Source organism: Crocodylus porosus, unplaced genomic scaffold (genome assembly GCF_001723895.1).
Source record: "Crocodylus porosus isolate Cpor-Errol unplaced genomic scaffold, CroPor_comp1, whole genome shotgun sequence".
NCBI lineage: Eukaryota > Metazoa > Chordata > Crocodylia > Crocodylidae > Crocodylus > Crocodylus porosus.
The window spans coordinates 81,723,878-81,739,273 of record NW_017728886.1 but is presented as its reverse complement, the minus strand read 5'-3'; the positions used below and the strand labels follow the sequence as shown (position 1 = coordinate 81,739,273).

The 15,396-nt window shown below is 41.1% G+C and overlaps 1 protein-coding gene across 2 annotated transcripts in view; it reads right to left on the bottom strand.

The window, feature by feature from the left end:
• PDCD6IP (programmed cell death 6 interacting protein) overlaps positions 1-15,396 on the bottom strand; it is a 51,344-nt gene that overhangs the window by 16,804 nt on the left and 19,144 nt on the right. The window contains exons 6-12 of one of the 2 annotated variants that reach the window (XM_019537958.1): positions 11,954-12,054; positions 10,071-10,202; positions 6,143-6,365; positions 5,401-5,524; positions 3,802-3,979; positions 2,807-2,918; positions 1,382-1,551 (exon numbers count right to left, since the gene is read on the bottom strand). In XM_019537958.1, coding sequence (XP_019393503.1) covers positions 1,382-1,551; positions 2,807-2,918; positions 3,802-3,979; positions 5,401-5,524; positions 6,143-6,365; positions 10,071-10,202; positions 11,954-12,054 — 1,040 coding nt within the window. The remainder of the gene's footprint in view (positions 1-1,381; positions 1,552-2,806; positions 2,919-3,801; positions 3,980-5,400; positions 5,525-6,142; positions 6,366-10,070; positions 10,203-11,953; positions 12,055-15,396) is intronic. The other variant, XM_019537965.1, reaches the window with a different exon arrangement.

The window sequence follows — 15,396 nt, the reverse complement described above, 5'->3', positions numbered from 1 at the left end:
TCTTTTGTCTTCGCTCTGACCCTATTTGCAAATATACCTTTTGTATTGCTAATAGAGTGTGTCTGAGAGTTCTTCGCCTCCCGAGAAACGAACCGCAGCCATTTCTGCAACACCTACAACTACAAAACTCTCCATATGACTAGCGAGTGCTTTTCCCCCTATAGGTAAATGAACGTAAGCGCTCAAAAAAAGTCACATCAAGTTACAAAAGACTAACTTCTACATTCCTTTAGCTGTGGCACCAGTCTTAGGGAACTACAATCTGTTTAGCTCCCTTCTACACTCAACTTCAGAATAGAAATACATCTGTTTTACCAAATCCCTTCTCCTAATTTTGAAGGAGCTTTAGAACATTGTAAAGTAGTTTCACATAACATACTCATGGTAACCTCAGCAAAGCTATTAAGTAACAAAACATGTGCCAGATATTTCCCACATTTACCATATTTCACAGTGTCTAACTCTAAGTCTGAAGCCAAAGTATTTATCTTTAAATTTCCACCTTGACTTATACACCATCCACTCATCTGGTGAGTGGAACTTCCTGGCACCCTGCCACACAGGTATGCAATATGCTGGCAGGCTCCCAGGAAGCTGAATTGGGCCCCTGGGAGCTCGGGCAGCACACAGCCTGCTGGCAGGCCACCCAGAGGGAAAGACCAGGCCCCCCTGCAGCTCAGGGCTGCTTGACCTGGCAGCAGCTCACCCCCCCTGCCCTGGGGGGGAGGTTAGACAGGCTCTGCCAAAAGCAGGATTAGGCCCCTCACCACTTCTACCTTCAGAAGGCTCCTGCAGTCGGTAGGATGCTTGGTGCCACCCGGGAAGAGGCTGGCTTGCCCCAGGAGCAGTGTGAGGTGTTGAGCAAAGAGGGAAGGCTAGGGGTATCAGGCAGGCCAGCCTCCCCACCCCCACTCCTGCCTGAAACCTGTACTGCCCCTGAGACAAGCAAGCCCCTTTCTGTACGAAGGGGAGAGCTGCCACCAGACCAGGCAGTCCCTGAGCTGCAGGGGGGGCCTGGTCCTCCCCTCCATGGCAGCGACACCCCCCAGGTCCAGCATGACAACAATGCTATGTGCTGCCCAAGCTCCCAGGGACCTGATCCCAGTTCGTGGGAGCCTGCCAGCACACTGCCTCTCCCACAAGCCCGCCCAGGCTTCCAGCACCTCACACCAAGGCGGGGTTTACACATCAGATGTACAAGAATCCTACATACAGAAATACGGGGTTGACATATGCACTGCGTCAACCTATACACAGTAAAATATGGTAAAATTTTATATAGAGGCATTTATGTGTTCTTTAAAATAAAAGCTGTCAATAGAACCTGGCAGAACTATCATCCCAATCTATTTACATCCGATGCACCTTTTAATTTTCTTACCTCAGTTCCCTGCATGGTTTTGGCTGGATTGGCAGAAGGAATGGCTGCATTCAGTTCTGGTTCTGGCTTACAGAGGAGTGCAATTGTCTCCCGGTGAGACTGATAGCGTTCTTTAACTTGCCCATCTGCATGCACCGCTTTATTCAAAATATTATTGAAATTGGCTCCCTCTGGCAGGAAAAATAAAGATGTTTGTTTGGACTATTTCAAAGCTGTGATTTTATCCAAGTTTTACATTATAATAATTCTCATACTTTTTAGCAAATTGTTACGCACTTAGAAGTCCCGAAAGTATTACTATTTTAAAGAGTATTTTATAACGGTCGGTTCTTCAAAGATGTGCTCCCAAAGCATTCAGTACACTACACTGCATGTCATATTTTAAACCAGTTTTGCTTGTTTTTAAAAGGTTATCCTATCAGTTCTTCACAAGCTTCAAAACTACAAAAAGAAAATCAAATCAAGAGCTAATATATGGTAAACCATAAAGAACCGCAAAGATAGCTGTTTAAAACTGGATTTTATCAGGCAAGCATCTTTGGAAGAACCAAATAACCCTGAACTTTTAATAAAGCAGTAACATGCATAAGATTCTTAAAACTGAAAACATAAATAGTACTGCACACAACAGTACAGTCTAAGGGGCAAAACAGACAAGATGCTCTAATGTAGGGCAGAGAGGTTTCAACATACCACTAATGGGATAAGACCAAAAAGTACCATATTCAGCTAAAAAAGAATTGCGTTAGTGCAGTGGTGCTCAGTCTTTAGGCCCTGTGGACCATATGAATGACATAGGGCCCATCTACAGGCTGAACTGCGCCGCCCCCCCCGGACCAAGTGCTGCTCCCTCCCTGGCCCACGTGCCAAAACTGAGCCCTAGGCACTCCATACCACCCCTACAACCATCTGTGTGCCAAGATTGGATCCTGGGAGCCCTGGCTTTGCCCCACCCGGCCTCCCACACCAGGATTGGGACCTAGGGCCTGGTGCCATGCCTACCTGGCCCTGCATGCTGGGATCAGGTACCTAATCTAGTGCACAGGACCCAGGACTCCCTACAGGTCCAGAGATTTGGCAGCAAATGGTGGTGCCACTTCCCTGCTACCAAATTTATAGACCCATGGAGAACCCTACAAGTTGAGTGACATGGTACTACGAGCCAGAAGTTTAGCAACCCTCCCTTAAAGCAAGGGGGGTCCTATATTGGGACAAAACAAGCAGAGCAGCTCTTACACAAATACTCCCATTCTGATTCCACATAGAAACCCAGATGGAATAAGGCAAGTATGACCAAGTCTCTCAGGCTGCACTAACTTCCTTAGGAGCAGTATCAGATCATTCAAGGCTACTTTAATTTACAAACTGAGAAGGGTCATTCACAGAGCAGCCTCTGAAAGAAAGGAATGAAAACATGATTCTTACCTGCCCTCAAAGGTTTGTATAGTTCATTAGATGGTGTTCTTTGCCAACGTTCTTTGAATTTTGCTCTTAGATCATTGTCCGTGGCCTCCTCTTCATCCAGCAATCTCAGTGACTTTAAGAGTTAAATATAGATAGATATATAAAATGTCCTAAATATTTATAGTTTTGCAGCCATTTTATAACAAATATTTTAGAATATAGACCAGGGGTACATACCCTCTCCAGCCCCATGAGCTATGTGAGTGGTGCAGGGCCAGGCAGAATCAGTGCATGGGTAAAATCAAATGTGCCAGCACAACCCCAGACACTGTCTCAAATTGGGGCACGTCATCTGGACCATGGGGTTTCCCATGGGTCGGGAAATTCAGTGGCCAGGGGACAGTAGCAGCATTAACTGCCTTGGCTCTAGGAGCAATTTATGCTGCTAGCTCTCCCTCACCACCAAATTTCCAGATGCACAGGAAGCCCCACAGACCAGATCCAAGCCATGGGCCATAGGTTGAGAAGCACCAATACAGACCTTTGGGTTTGGCAAGTCAACCATGGTAAGTTCAGCATTCTGCCATGCTATGCCAATGACATGGCAATTATGATTCTGGAACAAAATCTTTTTTGCTTCCTTCTGCTTCCCAAAATAAGATGCATGGTTTATTTGGGAGTATACTGTATTCAGGTAAGTATGGTGTGCCCTGCTCCTGCAGTAATATGGCACTGGGAGTGTCTTCTCCCCTGCTTTTACTCATGGGAGACAGTAAAGTTTTTCTGATGTGCTTGGTTTTGTGCGAGGATCTAAAGGGCCAATTTCAGGGAAACTTGGATCAATGACTGCCTGTAAATGCAGGGGACTGGACCCGATAGCTAAGGAGGCCCTAATTCCTGTGTTCTAATTTTAACTGCGAGTGTGTTAATGGGCTGTTCAAAGAGTCAGAGGCAGATCCATAAAAGCTTTGCGTGTTAAGGAAAAAATCAGTTTATTATTTATTTCTAAAGCTTACTTCATCTAAGATTTCTCTATTCCTCTGTAGTAGTTCAGGCAGATCTCTGATCAGCTGATCAACAGTTTGAACACCTCCCTGTTCAATCACAGACTTAGACTTCTGCAGAATAGACTGGGGAACACTGTCACCAGATACATCTTCAATAGCAGCAGGCAAATTGAGGGACGCCAATACTCTGAAAAAAGGTTAATACACCACATTACAATTTGTTCAAAACAAAACAAAAAAAACCCACACAGGACAAGAAACATCTTGTTATCCAAATAAATATTTAAGTAGGCCATAAAAATAATGGAACCAAAACAGAAGCGTACTGTAATCCTGAAGCAGCATTTACAAACTGGAAAAGTTTAAACTTATTCAAAGGCATACTTAACCAATACATAGTTTTAAGCCTTTTTAAAGGACCATTATTTGTCTATTCCCTCCTCTTAATTTTAGTGCCTACAAAGGATGGCAAGTAGCCGTATGAAAGGCTTTGAGCAATAACTGTTTCATAAACAAATGACTTTCTCCATATCTGTGAACTGTTTTTTAAAAGTAATGTGTTGGACAAGTCAAGTATTAAATTTGTAGTCATGAAAGAAGGTATGCAATTAAGTAGCAGTACCAATAACTGCTCCTCTGGGAACTACCTACTCTTGCTCCTGCCCCTGGCAGCCTTTGTGCCAGCTGCCCCTGCATTCCAAACAGCACTTTTTGCTGTGCATGTGTGGGCAGGCAACATGGAGACATGCTTCGTGGTTCATCCTGTACCCCTCCCCTGCTGTTGGAGCCAGTAGAGAGGGGCCCTGGGGACAAGTGGATCCAGTCACTAGCATGAGAGTCCCCAGAGGAACAGCTGCTGTAACAGGAGCTACACTCGCTCCCTCAGGAGCTACACTCGCTCCCTCAGTTGCCATACAATACTGTAGCCACACAACTGCAGCAGACCCTGTGCAAAGAGGTAAATGCTTCTCCTACACCCCCACCCCCATTGTTAAATTGGGGTGCTGTTAAATCCAGAAAAGTTACTGGGGGGGGTCAAGTGTCTTGAGTCTAAAAAGGTCAAAGTGCACTGCTGTAGGGAGACTTAAGAATTAAGCCAATTTCATTTGAACTCTGTTTTAGAAAGCTAAGCCACAAAAGACACGCAAAGGTATTGCAGGACATAAAAACGACATGGGGAAGGGGTAATGTATTAAAGACACCCTCCTTGTAAAAGCACAAGAGTTTCCATCTTTACAAAGTGAAAGGACAAAGTAAAAACATACGTTTATACTCAGTAGTAGGTCAACTCTTTTCCTTTCAGTTCTACCTAGCAATCAATAAGTAGTTTATCACCAAAGTACCTTTCTTTTCCTAACAGAAGTTAACTACAGTAATTACTAGTCCAATTCTATATTCTTAGAGTTTCCTACAAAATGATAACAGTGCCGCTGCATGACTGGACTTGTCATTTTGAAGAATTCAAGAGCTTCCCTCTCAAATTTTTAGCTGAAACAGAACAAAATCAAAAGTATGTGAACAAAATTAATAAAAATAAGACTGCGGGCAACCCAAGTACACAGCATTAAAGTTTTTTAAAAGATTAGAATCTGAATGAATAATACTTACCCATTTGCCAAATTGGTGGCCTCCCTCATCTGGGCTATTGATCTGTTTACTAAATCGGCCTTTCTCTGGTTGTAGACACTCAGAGACTGCTGTACTGACAGAGGAACCATCTTCTCAAAAAGATCTATGATTAAGGCATCATAATTATTTAAATTCTACTGCAATGTCTTCACAACAAACCTTATAAATATCTATCATATTACTATCATATTGTATTGATATTTTCATTTCTTACATCACTTTACATTGCATTGGGTAAACCACTGAAAGAAGGTAGTCACGTTCTCCATAAGTCTGTTTATGCCATGAAACCTACTCCTTGAGATGTGTATGTTTAAGATTTGCATCGCAAGCAGATCAATTTTAATAGAATATATTTAAGTAAATAGTTAACATTTAAAAAATCAGGGCAGTTGGGGTTTTTTTTCCCCCTGCAACTAGATTTATAAATTTCCCTCATATTTTTAAATAAAGGACAAAGCTCGAGAAGTTCTTTGTTCAGAGAACAAACTGACAACACTGAGACAGACATAAAGATTTGAAGATGTTACAGCAGCAGCAGCCAGGTGCAGGGACATTTTGCTGCTGCCATACCACAAGCAACTGGGATGAGGAGACAGCACTGTGGCAGCATTAGCCAGGGACTCTGAAGTCCTAGAGCAGGTAAGACTCCCAGGAGCTCACTACTCCCTCCCACAGTACAAACCAAACTAGTTACATCTCTGCTGGACATTTTGCTTACCTGTGAACTTCTGACTGATGGGAACAACAACTGGGGTCGGTTTTACAAGACTGGCTTTGCCAATGGGCTCTAGATCTTTCAGGTCAGGAACTCGGTCATGATATATGAAGTCATTGTCCTTCTTGGCAGCTGTAAGGGCGCGGCTGATTTTGTCAGATAAATCTTTTACGTTTATATATTCATCATAACGAGATGCTACCGTTTTTACCAAGTCTGATGCATGCTAGAATCAAAATAAACATAATTTAAATAACCCTTTCCTTGTCCTCCCTTTAGTACATACTATGCTTACACAAACTGTTTTTTTCCCCTCAGTGAGTCAACTGAGAGCACTGCAGAGGAGTATGATCAACTTTATTGCCTCCTACCTATTGAAGAAACGTCCCCCAACTGAGTATCAACAACTATAAGCAAACTGTCTTCTCAAAATAGACCTAGTGACTCTCTACAAAGTTCTGTCAATAGGATCAAGTTAAATCTAGTGTGTCCCAACATAATCTAAGTCCCCCAAATCCTGAGAAATCAATTATCTTTTAGGAAGTAAAGAGGTAAAATTCTCTCACGGGCTTACCCACAAAAGACGACACCATTTTGGGCCCAAGGCTAGGACCAAGGTGGCTGCTGCTTACTTACGGATTGTGACTGATGTAGCAGGTGGTGAAAAAGGGAACTTCCCTTCTGAGTCTTCCTACAATACTATTAAAAGTTCACGAAGACACCAAATACCAATTCCCATCACGCATTTCTCACAAGAAAGGTTAACTTAAAGTGCAGCTTCTCACCTTTCTACTATGTGTGACTGCCTACTATATCTGGCTTGGGATCTGAAGATCTGGACTGAAAGGAAATCTTCAGCTCCACTGAACCCTCAACATAAGACTAAAGTGGGGGAGGTCAACCTACAACTCCGGAGTCCAAACTTTTGAGTCCAAACTGAGTAATGTGCTCTATGTGAGCAGTCACATCATGTGACATGACATAACGGCTATGGAAACTGGTCACTGTGTGCTTGTACAAAGATTCAAGGAGACACACAGTAACTTCTGAAAAGCGACATGTGGCTCCGGAGCCGCAGTTTGACCACCCCTGGCCTAAAGGAAGTGCTACTGAGACTGCAGGGGAGATTGAACAAAGTATTGTTGCTCTACTGTCTGCTTTCCTGCCAAACTGTAGGACCCCTGGTGGAAAGCAGGCTAAGACTAGGATTGCCATTGATCGAGGCTAGGAGGAAGCCATCTTTTACTAAAGTGCTTGTCCAGGAGACGGAGAAACAGCAGCAGCTAAGAATGAACAATGAATACACCAACTGTATACCTAATTTTCTTCCCCTGCCCAGTTAGAAAACCAGTATAACTATGCAAAATGTCTTCACTGGAAAGACGAGCCACTGGTTACAACACTATGGAACACTTTACCCACTTCTTGTCTGGCAGAAACATATCCCTCCCTCAAAACACTCCCACTACCTCTGGAGGGAGTGGCGTAAGAACTGGTTCTGCTAGTTGTACTTCTGAGGACTACTCCATGCTACTGGAAATACCAGTTACTCTGCTGCCTTTCTGTGAGTCAGCCAAACAAGGTACAAAGTCTACCCCACCATACTATGTGCAGTACCTTAGCCTTTTCAGGTAATATTTCACTTTCCTTTTAAGTTTTACAGTGTCAACTGCCAGACAGCACCACAGTGAAGAACACCTCCCAGATAAAAGGGCCTACCCTAGAACAGTCTGGAGAGGGAGTAAGGTTGATCACATAATACTGAAGAAGTGTATACAGTAGATAGAACTATCTGTGTTATTCATGAGTAGGTGATACTGAGAATTTTACTGAAATCTTAAATAAAAAAAAAAAGGAAACTTATGCAATCGCAATCTTTAAACCATAGCTTTCTTCCTGATGCCAAATAGTTAAAACTTATTAATTACTGAAAATATGATTATCAAATGCAAAAAGTGATGTTAATGTGATGAAAACAAGGTGTTTTGGTATATATACTGTATAACAAGGTATATATACTGTATCATTTTCCATTTTTCCTCATCGTTCATTCTGAGACTGTCCCATAATAGCTGAGAACTATTATAGGAGAAAGTAGCAAAAAATCCTCATTACCCATATCTTTTTGTCAAATGCACGATACTAGATCTGGTTTAAATAAGCTACAACTTCTTGTGACTAGAAAGCAGAAGCTGAAACAGTATTTGAATTTGTCAGACTTCTTCCTGCTTTCAGTCACCCCTCAAAAGTCGTACAACAATAGCCCCTCCCAGCATTTGAGTTTGTTGGATTTTGCTAGAAGCAAGGTATGCCAAGGCAGAAAAGCATTTTTTTTTTAATGCTACTATTCACGTTCATGGCTATTCATATTAGCCAAGTTATTTTTTCCATTAAGTCAGTTTACATAGTATAAAAATAGAACGGAAAAATACATTACTTCTGAAACAAACCTGAAATATCACAAAAAGAAGGATGACTAAATCTCTGCTCCAGTTAAGAATAAAATGAATTGGTAAGGAACCAACTCCATTGAGAAACTGATGAGAACCAGACTTTATTTTCCTCTAACTACTGATTTAATACCTATGACGAAACATAGGAATAAAGTCACGATGCACAAACTTCTTCTTTTTTTTTTTTAAAAAAAACCAAATGCCTTCTAGTGGTAGCTGGACAGCTATCTCCTGTAGCTGGGATGTTAAGAAGAAATTATATTCAAACACAAATTATATTCAATATGTAAGTTTACAAGAGCTGCCAATAAGCTATTCCCCATTTTGTTTTGAATAATAAAGTTATTTATGCTTACGAAAAGTCAAAGTTACTGAAGACCATCATTTATGATTCCATATAGCTATATTTAATATTATTAATGGGTATACAGGAAGAACTCTTAGCAAGCCAGGATTTAGAAGCAGAATCTGAACTATAGATGTCCACACTGGTATAATCAGCAAATGTTACGCTGAAGCAAAGCTACTGTGGCATTTATTACTCCGTGCGTACATAAACAAGTACGTTGTATATAGTTTCTCATTTTCACTGAAAACATATTTTAAGTCATCAGGTACAAGGTTATTTGTAGAGCCTCAACTTTCATAGTGCTAAAACGACTGTCCTATATATAGAATTAATTGTTGTTCCTTCCTTTCTATAAATATGGCAAATACACTGACCACTGAAATATAATAATCTGTTTTCTTAGGGCAACAATACAAAGTAAGTAACCTCATGTACCAATGTACACACTGTTAAGCCACAATAGACTAAAGTCCACATTCACTTTGCAGTAGCTTGACTACCTTCACATCTGTTCTACTCTGGAAAAACTGAAAACTCAATCATGGCAGTTTACACCTGACAAACTGCTAACTGACCACCGCTTAGCTTCCTTTTACCTCAGGAAAGACAAAACACAGTTACTGTATAAAAACACAGCACCTCTGCTTCCCTCTTTAAAAAAGTATAATTTGATCATCTGCCTACACCCAAGGAAGACAAAAAAGTCACTCATATATTTAGACTGCAGGTTTACATCAGAGTTAATATTTTAAGCACATCTGAAGCCACATCATCCACCATAAAAATTCTACTGCTAGTACCATCTGACAGTAAGGTTTGGTAAACAAGCTGTTAGTATTGGTTATACTAGCATAAAAAGGGGTCTTCAAATATAGCCACAGCTGTAGAGCTATATAAATAGATGTCATGTTTCTCAATATCTGACTGAAACATGTTTCAAATTGCATAGGTATTTCTCATCTTTGAAGATCCATTTCAAATTATTTAATTCACGTGACTTTCTTTTAAGTGAAACCTTTCAAACTTTGCTTACTGTTTTAATTTTGCATCTCTGAGTATTTGTTTTTTCCATTAAACAGAAGTTAAATATATTTTGATATTTTTTTAAAAAGTTCTTCCAGGAACCCACCTGTAGTCTCCCAATTTCCTCGCCGAATTTCTTCTGCTGCTTTGCCAGGATAGATTGGTGGTATTCTGCATTGGCCTGCATAATGCAGTGCTTTGCAGCCAGAACAGGAAACACCTCCTGGAAATAAAAATACTGACCAGGGGAAAGTCCAACCATATAAACCACCACAGACAACATGGGATGCAGGAAGAAAAAGGAAGAAGAAAAGGAAATTAGATTCACCCAATTAATGTTTTAGGTAGGTTAAAACATTAGAGGTAAATGTTAAGAGACCACATGACTTTGCATGGATTGAGTTCAGTGAACAAATAAATTGCTGTAGTTAAATATCTCAATTGTCTTACTGGTTTGGGGATTCCAATTCATTAAATTCAATCCATGAAGTCAAACTATTTATTTTACAAAGATCAGAAATTCATGCATGCATTAGAAAGGATAGTAAAGAGAACATCCACAAAGATCCCCAAGCCAAAAGTGCTTAAAAATAAATAACCCACTTAACCAAGGCAATTGCTCTAAGTCTATTTGATCCCGACATAAAACTTTAAGAACAAAAACATTTATCCAGCAGAAGCCACTGCAACAAAATTTCATTTAGAGCAAGCCAAGGTAACTTAAAAATAGTACCAAAATCCCACAAATAATAATAAAACAAAACTGGAAGACTGAACAAGTCCAGAGTACCAACCAGTAATGATCAAATAAAAAGAATGCCTTGAACACCTTTTAAAGGTTTTTAAAAACTTTTTCCTTATATAAGGTTTGTTTTCACAGAGTTCCACAAAGAAGTCTACTAGAAATAAAAAAGTATTATATGCAGGCCATAGTATACACATGGTCTCTGATCAAGTAGTTGGTCCTAATGTCATAATATTTCTCAACTCGGAGAACACAAAAACCATGCTCCTTTAAAGACTTAACAGTTTACTGAGACATATCTTAACTATTATTTCTTTACCCACTACACTTAAGTTGCACATTTGAGTTCTGCCACTGAAACACAGAAGTGCTTTGTGGCCTTTAAACAAACAGGAAACCACAGGAACCCAAGATATTGCAGCTATAATAGCAGTCATCTAACCAGATCTCAACTCTCACACACCTGGGCTGGGTCAGAGTTTTGATCAGAGATTATTTCAAAGTGTCCAGCAACTGATGGAGGAATGGGTGTTAGTACTTACAGGATTTCTACTCTGCAAACTAACTTTATGAAGTAAGTGGCACTGGAGTCCTCTGCATTTCTCGCATCTGGCTCCATACCAAGTAGCCTTTCCCCAGCAAAACTGTTGTTTGTTTCTAAAGGACATATTTGTTTAGTCTCATACACACATTCACAGACACACACACGTGCACACCTGGGTTCCAGCAATATAGTTCAGTAACTTATAGGTGTGCAAGTTGATCAACTTGTAGGCCATCACCAAGGTACATTTTGTGATTTCACAAGGTAATGTGAGACCAAAAACCATAAACTCATTAGAATATGTTAGTTTCAAAAATAAATTTAGTAAGGTGTTAAACAAGGCAGTATCCCAAAGACTCAAAATACCTTCTAAAGTAACATTCATTAAAGCAAGCATGCAAAGGATATTCTTGACATCAAAGTGATTCATTTTCAATTTAACCTGATGTAAGCATCTAAAAAAAACCCCCAAAACCTGACAAATTAAAACTGTATACCACACCCCCCGCAGATTCTTAAAATATTACTCAGATCTACGCTTGTTTACCTTTGGCATAATACCTTAATCAGAAAAATGCTCAAGAAACCATCTCAAGGGAAAAAATAAACAAAAAAAAACCAATGCTGTAGTAGGTATTCACAACAATTCTGAACACTAAAGTATCTCATTTCTTCCCCCCCCCCCATTAGGATTACTAACCTTGGGCAAAGTATCCTTATACTGACACTGTTTGAAAGCATCACCATAATAATCTGCAGCCTGATTAGCTAGTTTAGCTATTATAGCATCTTTCATTTTATCTGAAATAAAATAGAGAATAAACATTATTTCTACCAATGTTTTATGAATACATAGAATAATTGTGCGTAACCACAGTTCAAGATGGAACTCCACATACACTCAGAATGGCACCACTATATCATCCCCATGATAGCAGAAAGTCACAGCATGCCTGCTTCATTCTTTTTTACACTCACTTTTGTCCCTGCCCTCAGTAATCCCAAGGGTGAAACTATATTTAAAAAAAAAAAAAAAGCAGCAGAATGGTAATGCAGCCACCTTAGTTCTTTGGACTACCTCCTCATGTTTGCAGCTATCGATTGCTAAGAAACAGGAAAGGCAAGGAGTAGGAATGTGAGGCATCCACCTGAAAAACTCCCATCAGGCAAGTAGCATCCATTTCATTACGTGACTGCTGCATATTCCCACACATTGAGGAGTTTGTGAAATGGCACTGTACTCATCAAGACAACATCAGGTCACCTAATTACAGTGACTGAAGTATTATTACTAAGTGAGTGGCCAACTGGGATGCTACATCAAATACACAATCCATCAAAAGTGCACAAACATAACAGCTTTGCAGATTTCTATAACATAAATCACTTCAAACCTTTTCTCTTATGAAACAATCTAATCCCTAATAGGAGAGAAACTAATTTGTAGCTCAGATCATAAAACACAACACATTTAGGTGTGGAAATTTTTTTTAGTGCATTACAAACACAAAATAAAAGCAAAGAATGAAGAAATGAAAATATTTGAAAGAAAATGTTCTTTAAGCACCCAGTCAGTGTGTGGAGTTTTTTTTTTCTGAATGAACATGGATTCTGGGAAAGAATACCAACAGATAGTGACAGGTGTTTATGGCACTCAGCTACTATTCTGAGTAAAATAATCATGATGGAGAACCATTTGTACCTGTGAACAAATGAAAGGCAGATCATCCATCCGTCCTGACAGCCTTCATTTGTGTGTCTGGTAGACTGTCATAGCTATAATGCAGCAGTTCCTAATGCAATGCTTGTGGGTGCCATGGCACCCCCCAAAGTTTATTCAGGTGCCCACGTGCATTTTCACAATCAGTAAAAATAATTATTCCAACAAAAAAAATGCTGTCACTGCCAACTGAATTCAGAATGGCAACACTTAAAAAATTGTTTCACAGGCTGTACACAATGGCCGCCAAAATGAGGCTGAGTCAATCTGACTGACGCAGTGACGGAGTGGCACTTGCTACTCCCTCCCCAAATGAAACTATGCACATGCGCATATCCAGGAGTTACCTTGAGTCAGTCACAAGAGACCAACTGGCTGAATTCATATTGGCGCCCACTGCTTTTTCTTTTAAGTTCAAATGTGCCCTTGGGCACATAAATGTTGGGAACCCCTGCTATAATGAATGCTCATACACAAAGAAAGAACATTCAGAGGCTCTATAAACTGAGTAAGAACTAAGTTTGGGTCTCATAATGGAACTGGATTTGATCAATGGATATTCATTATTCACTAGACTATTCACATACTATTTTATTGTGCCTTGGATAAGCTTGGTTCCATTATCAAACGTCATTACTTGTAAAACTACGTGGGCATTCACAGATGAAGAAAGACCAGAAGGTTTCACGTGAAGCAAGTTATCAAGTATAAATGGGATTTGAACTGAACTGGGGCTGTTAGTGGGTGGCCCAAATTGGAAATCTTTTCTGCTGGCTGTCATAGCCCACAGACACATCTCAGGAATTTTTCAAGTTGTCAGTCTTTTGTTCTGCACTTAGGGTGAACAAAGTCTCCCTAGATTCATCAGAACACTAGAGCCAAGGTAGCCTGGTGCCACAAGTAAGGTGTCAGGTGATAAAACTGTTTTAAGATGACAGGTCTATCTATGATCACAGGAGAAATGTGATTAAAGGTCTGGAAACAAATCCTGTCCCACTTCAACCATAGATATCCAAGTTTGGTTGTCTTACTTTATCTTTCTCTATCTTTATTACTTTTTTGTATAAGAGAACTAGGTGGGGACTCTCAGAAGAGACCTATTCCACAGTCAAAATGAACTAAGTCTGCTCTTACTCTTCAACTGAGCTTCATGCATTCTGTATTACACCTTGCTCTAACAGTGGCATACAACCAGTGGAAAGGGGGTGCTATCTCCAAAGAGGAGTATACCTCCTCTGCTTGGGCCTGTAGGTGGCTGTCAGAAAAGCTAAGGCGGACATAGAGCTAGGACTAGCGTCCAAAATCAAAGATAATAAAAAGTCCTTTTTCAAATATATAGGGAGGATGAAGAAAGCACTGGGAAATGTGGGGCCCCTGCAAGATCCTCTGGGCAATCTGGTGGTTGCGCCAGAGGAGAAAGCAGACCTCTTTAACCAATTCTTCATGTTTGTTTCCTTGGGCAGGGACCGGGACTTCCCCACCATGATGCAAGACGGACTCAAGGGGAACGCCTCCAGACCTCAGGTTGGGGAGGACCGGGTTAGACAGCTTCTGGAGGGGCTGGACATGTTCAAATCAGCAGGTCCAGATGCTCTCCATCCTAGGGTGTTGAGGGACCTAGCAGGGGTTATTGCAGGGCCCTTGGCACAGCTTTACGAGCGCTCGTGGTGCTCAGGCCAGGTGCCAGGTGATTGGAAGATAACCAGCGTGGTCCCCATCTTTAAAAAAGGGAAGAGGGAGGACCCGGGCAACTATAGGCCCATCAGTCTTACCTCAATCCTAGAGAAACTCTTTGAGGAGATCATCAAGGAGCACATCTGCGATGGGCCAGCTTCAGGGATGATGCTCAAGGGCAACCAGCACGTTTCATTAGGGGCAGGTCATGGCAGACCAACCTGATTGCCTTTTATGATCAGGTCACAAAATCATTGGATGCAGGTGTCCCCGTGGACGTAGTCTTTCTGGACTTCAGCAAGGCCTTTGACACTGTCTCCCACCCCACCCTCATTAAAAAACTAGGCAACTGTGGCATTGAGGCCTACACAGTCAGATGGATTGCAGATTGGCTGAAGGGTCATACTCAGAGGGTGGTGGTGGATGGGTTATATTTCGACCTGGGGAGAAGTGGGTAGCAGAGTCCCCCAGGGCTCAGTCCTTGAGCCCACGCTGTTCAATTTCTTTATCAGCGATTTGGACGACGGGGTGAAAAGCAACCTGCTTAAATTTGCTGATGATACCAAAATTTGGGGTGAGGTGAGCACACTAGTAGGGAGGGAAAGACTGCAGCAAGACCTGGATAGGTTACAGGGGTCGCCTATCAAAAACAGGATGTGTTTCAATACTGACAAGTGCAGAGTGATGCACTTGGGCAGTAGTAACCAGCAGCACACTTATAAGATGGGAAACTCTCTTCTTGAGAGCAC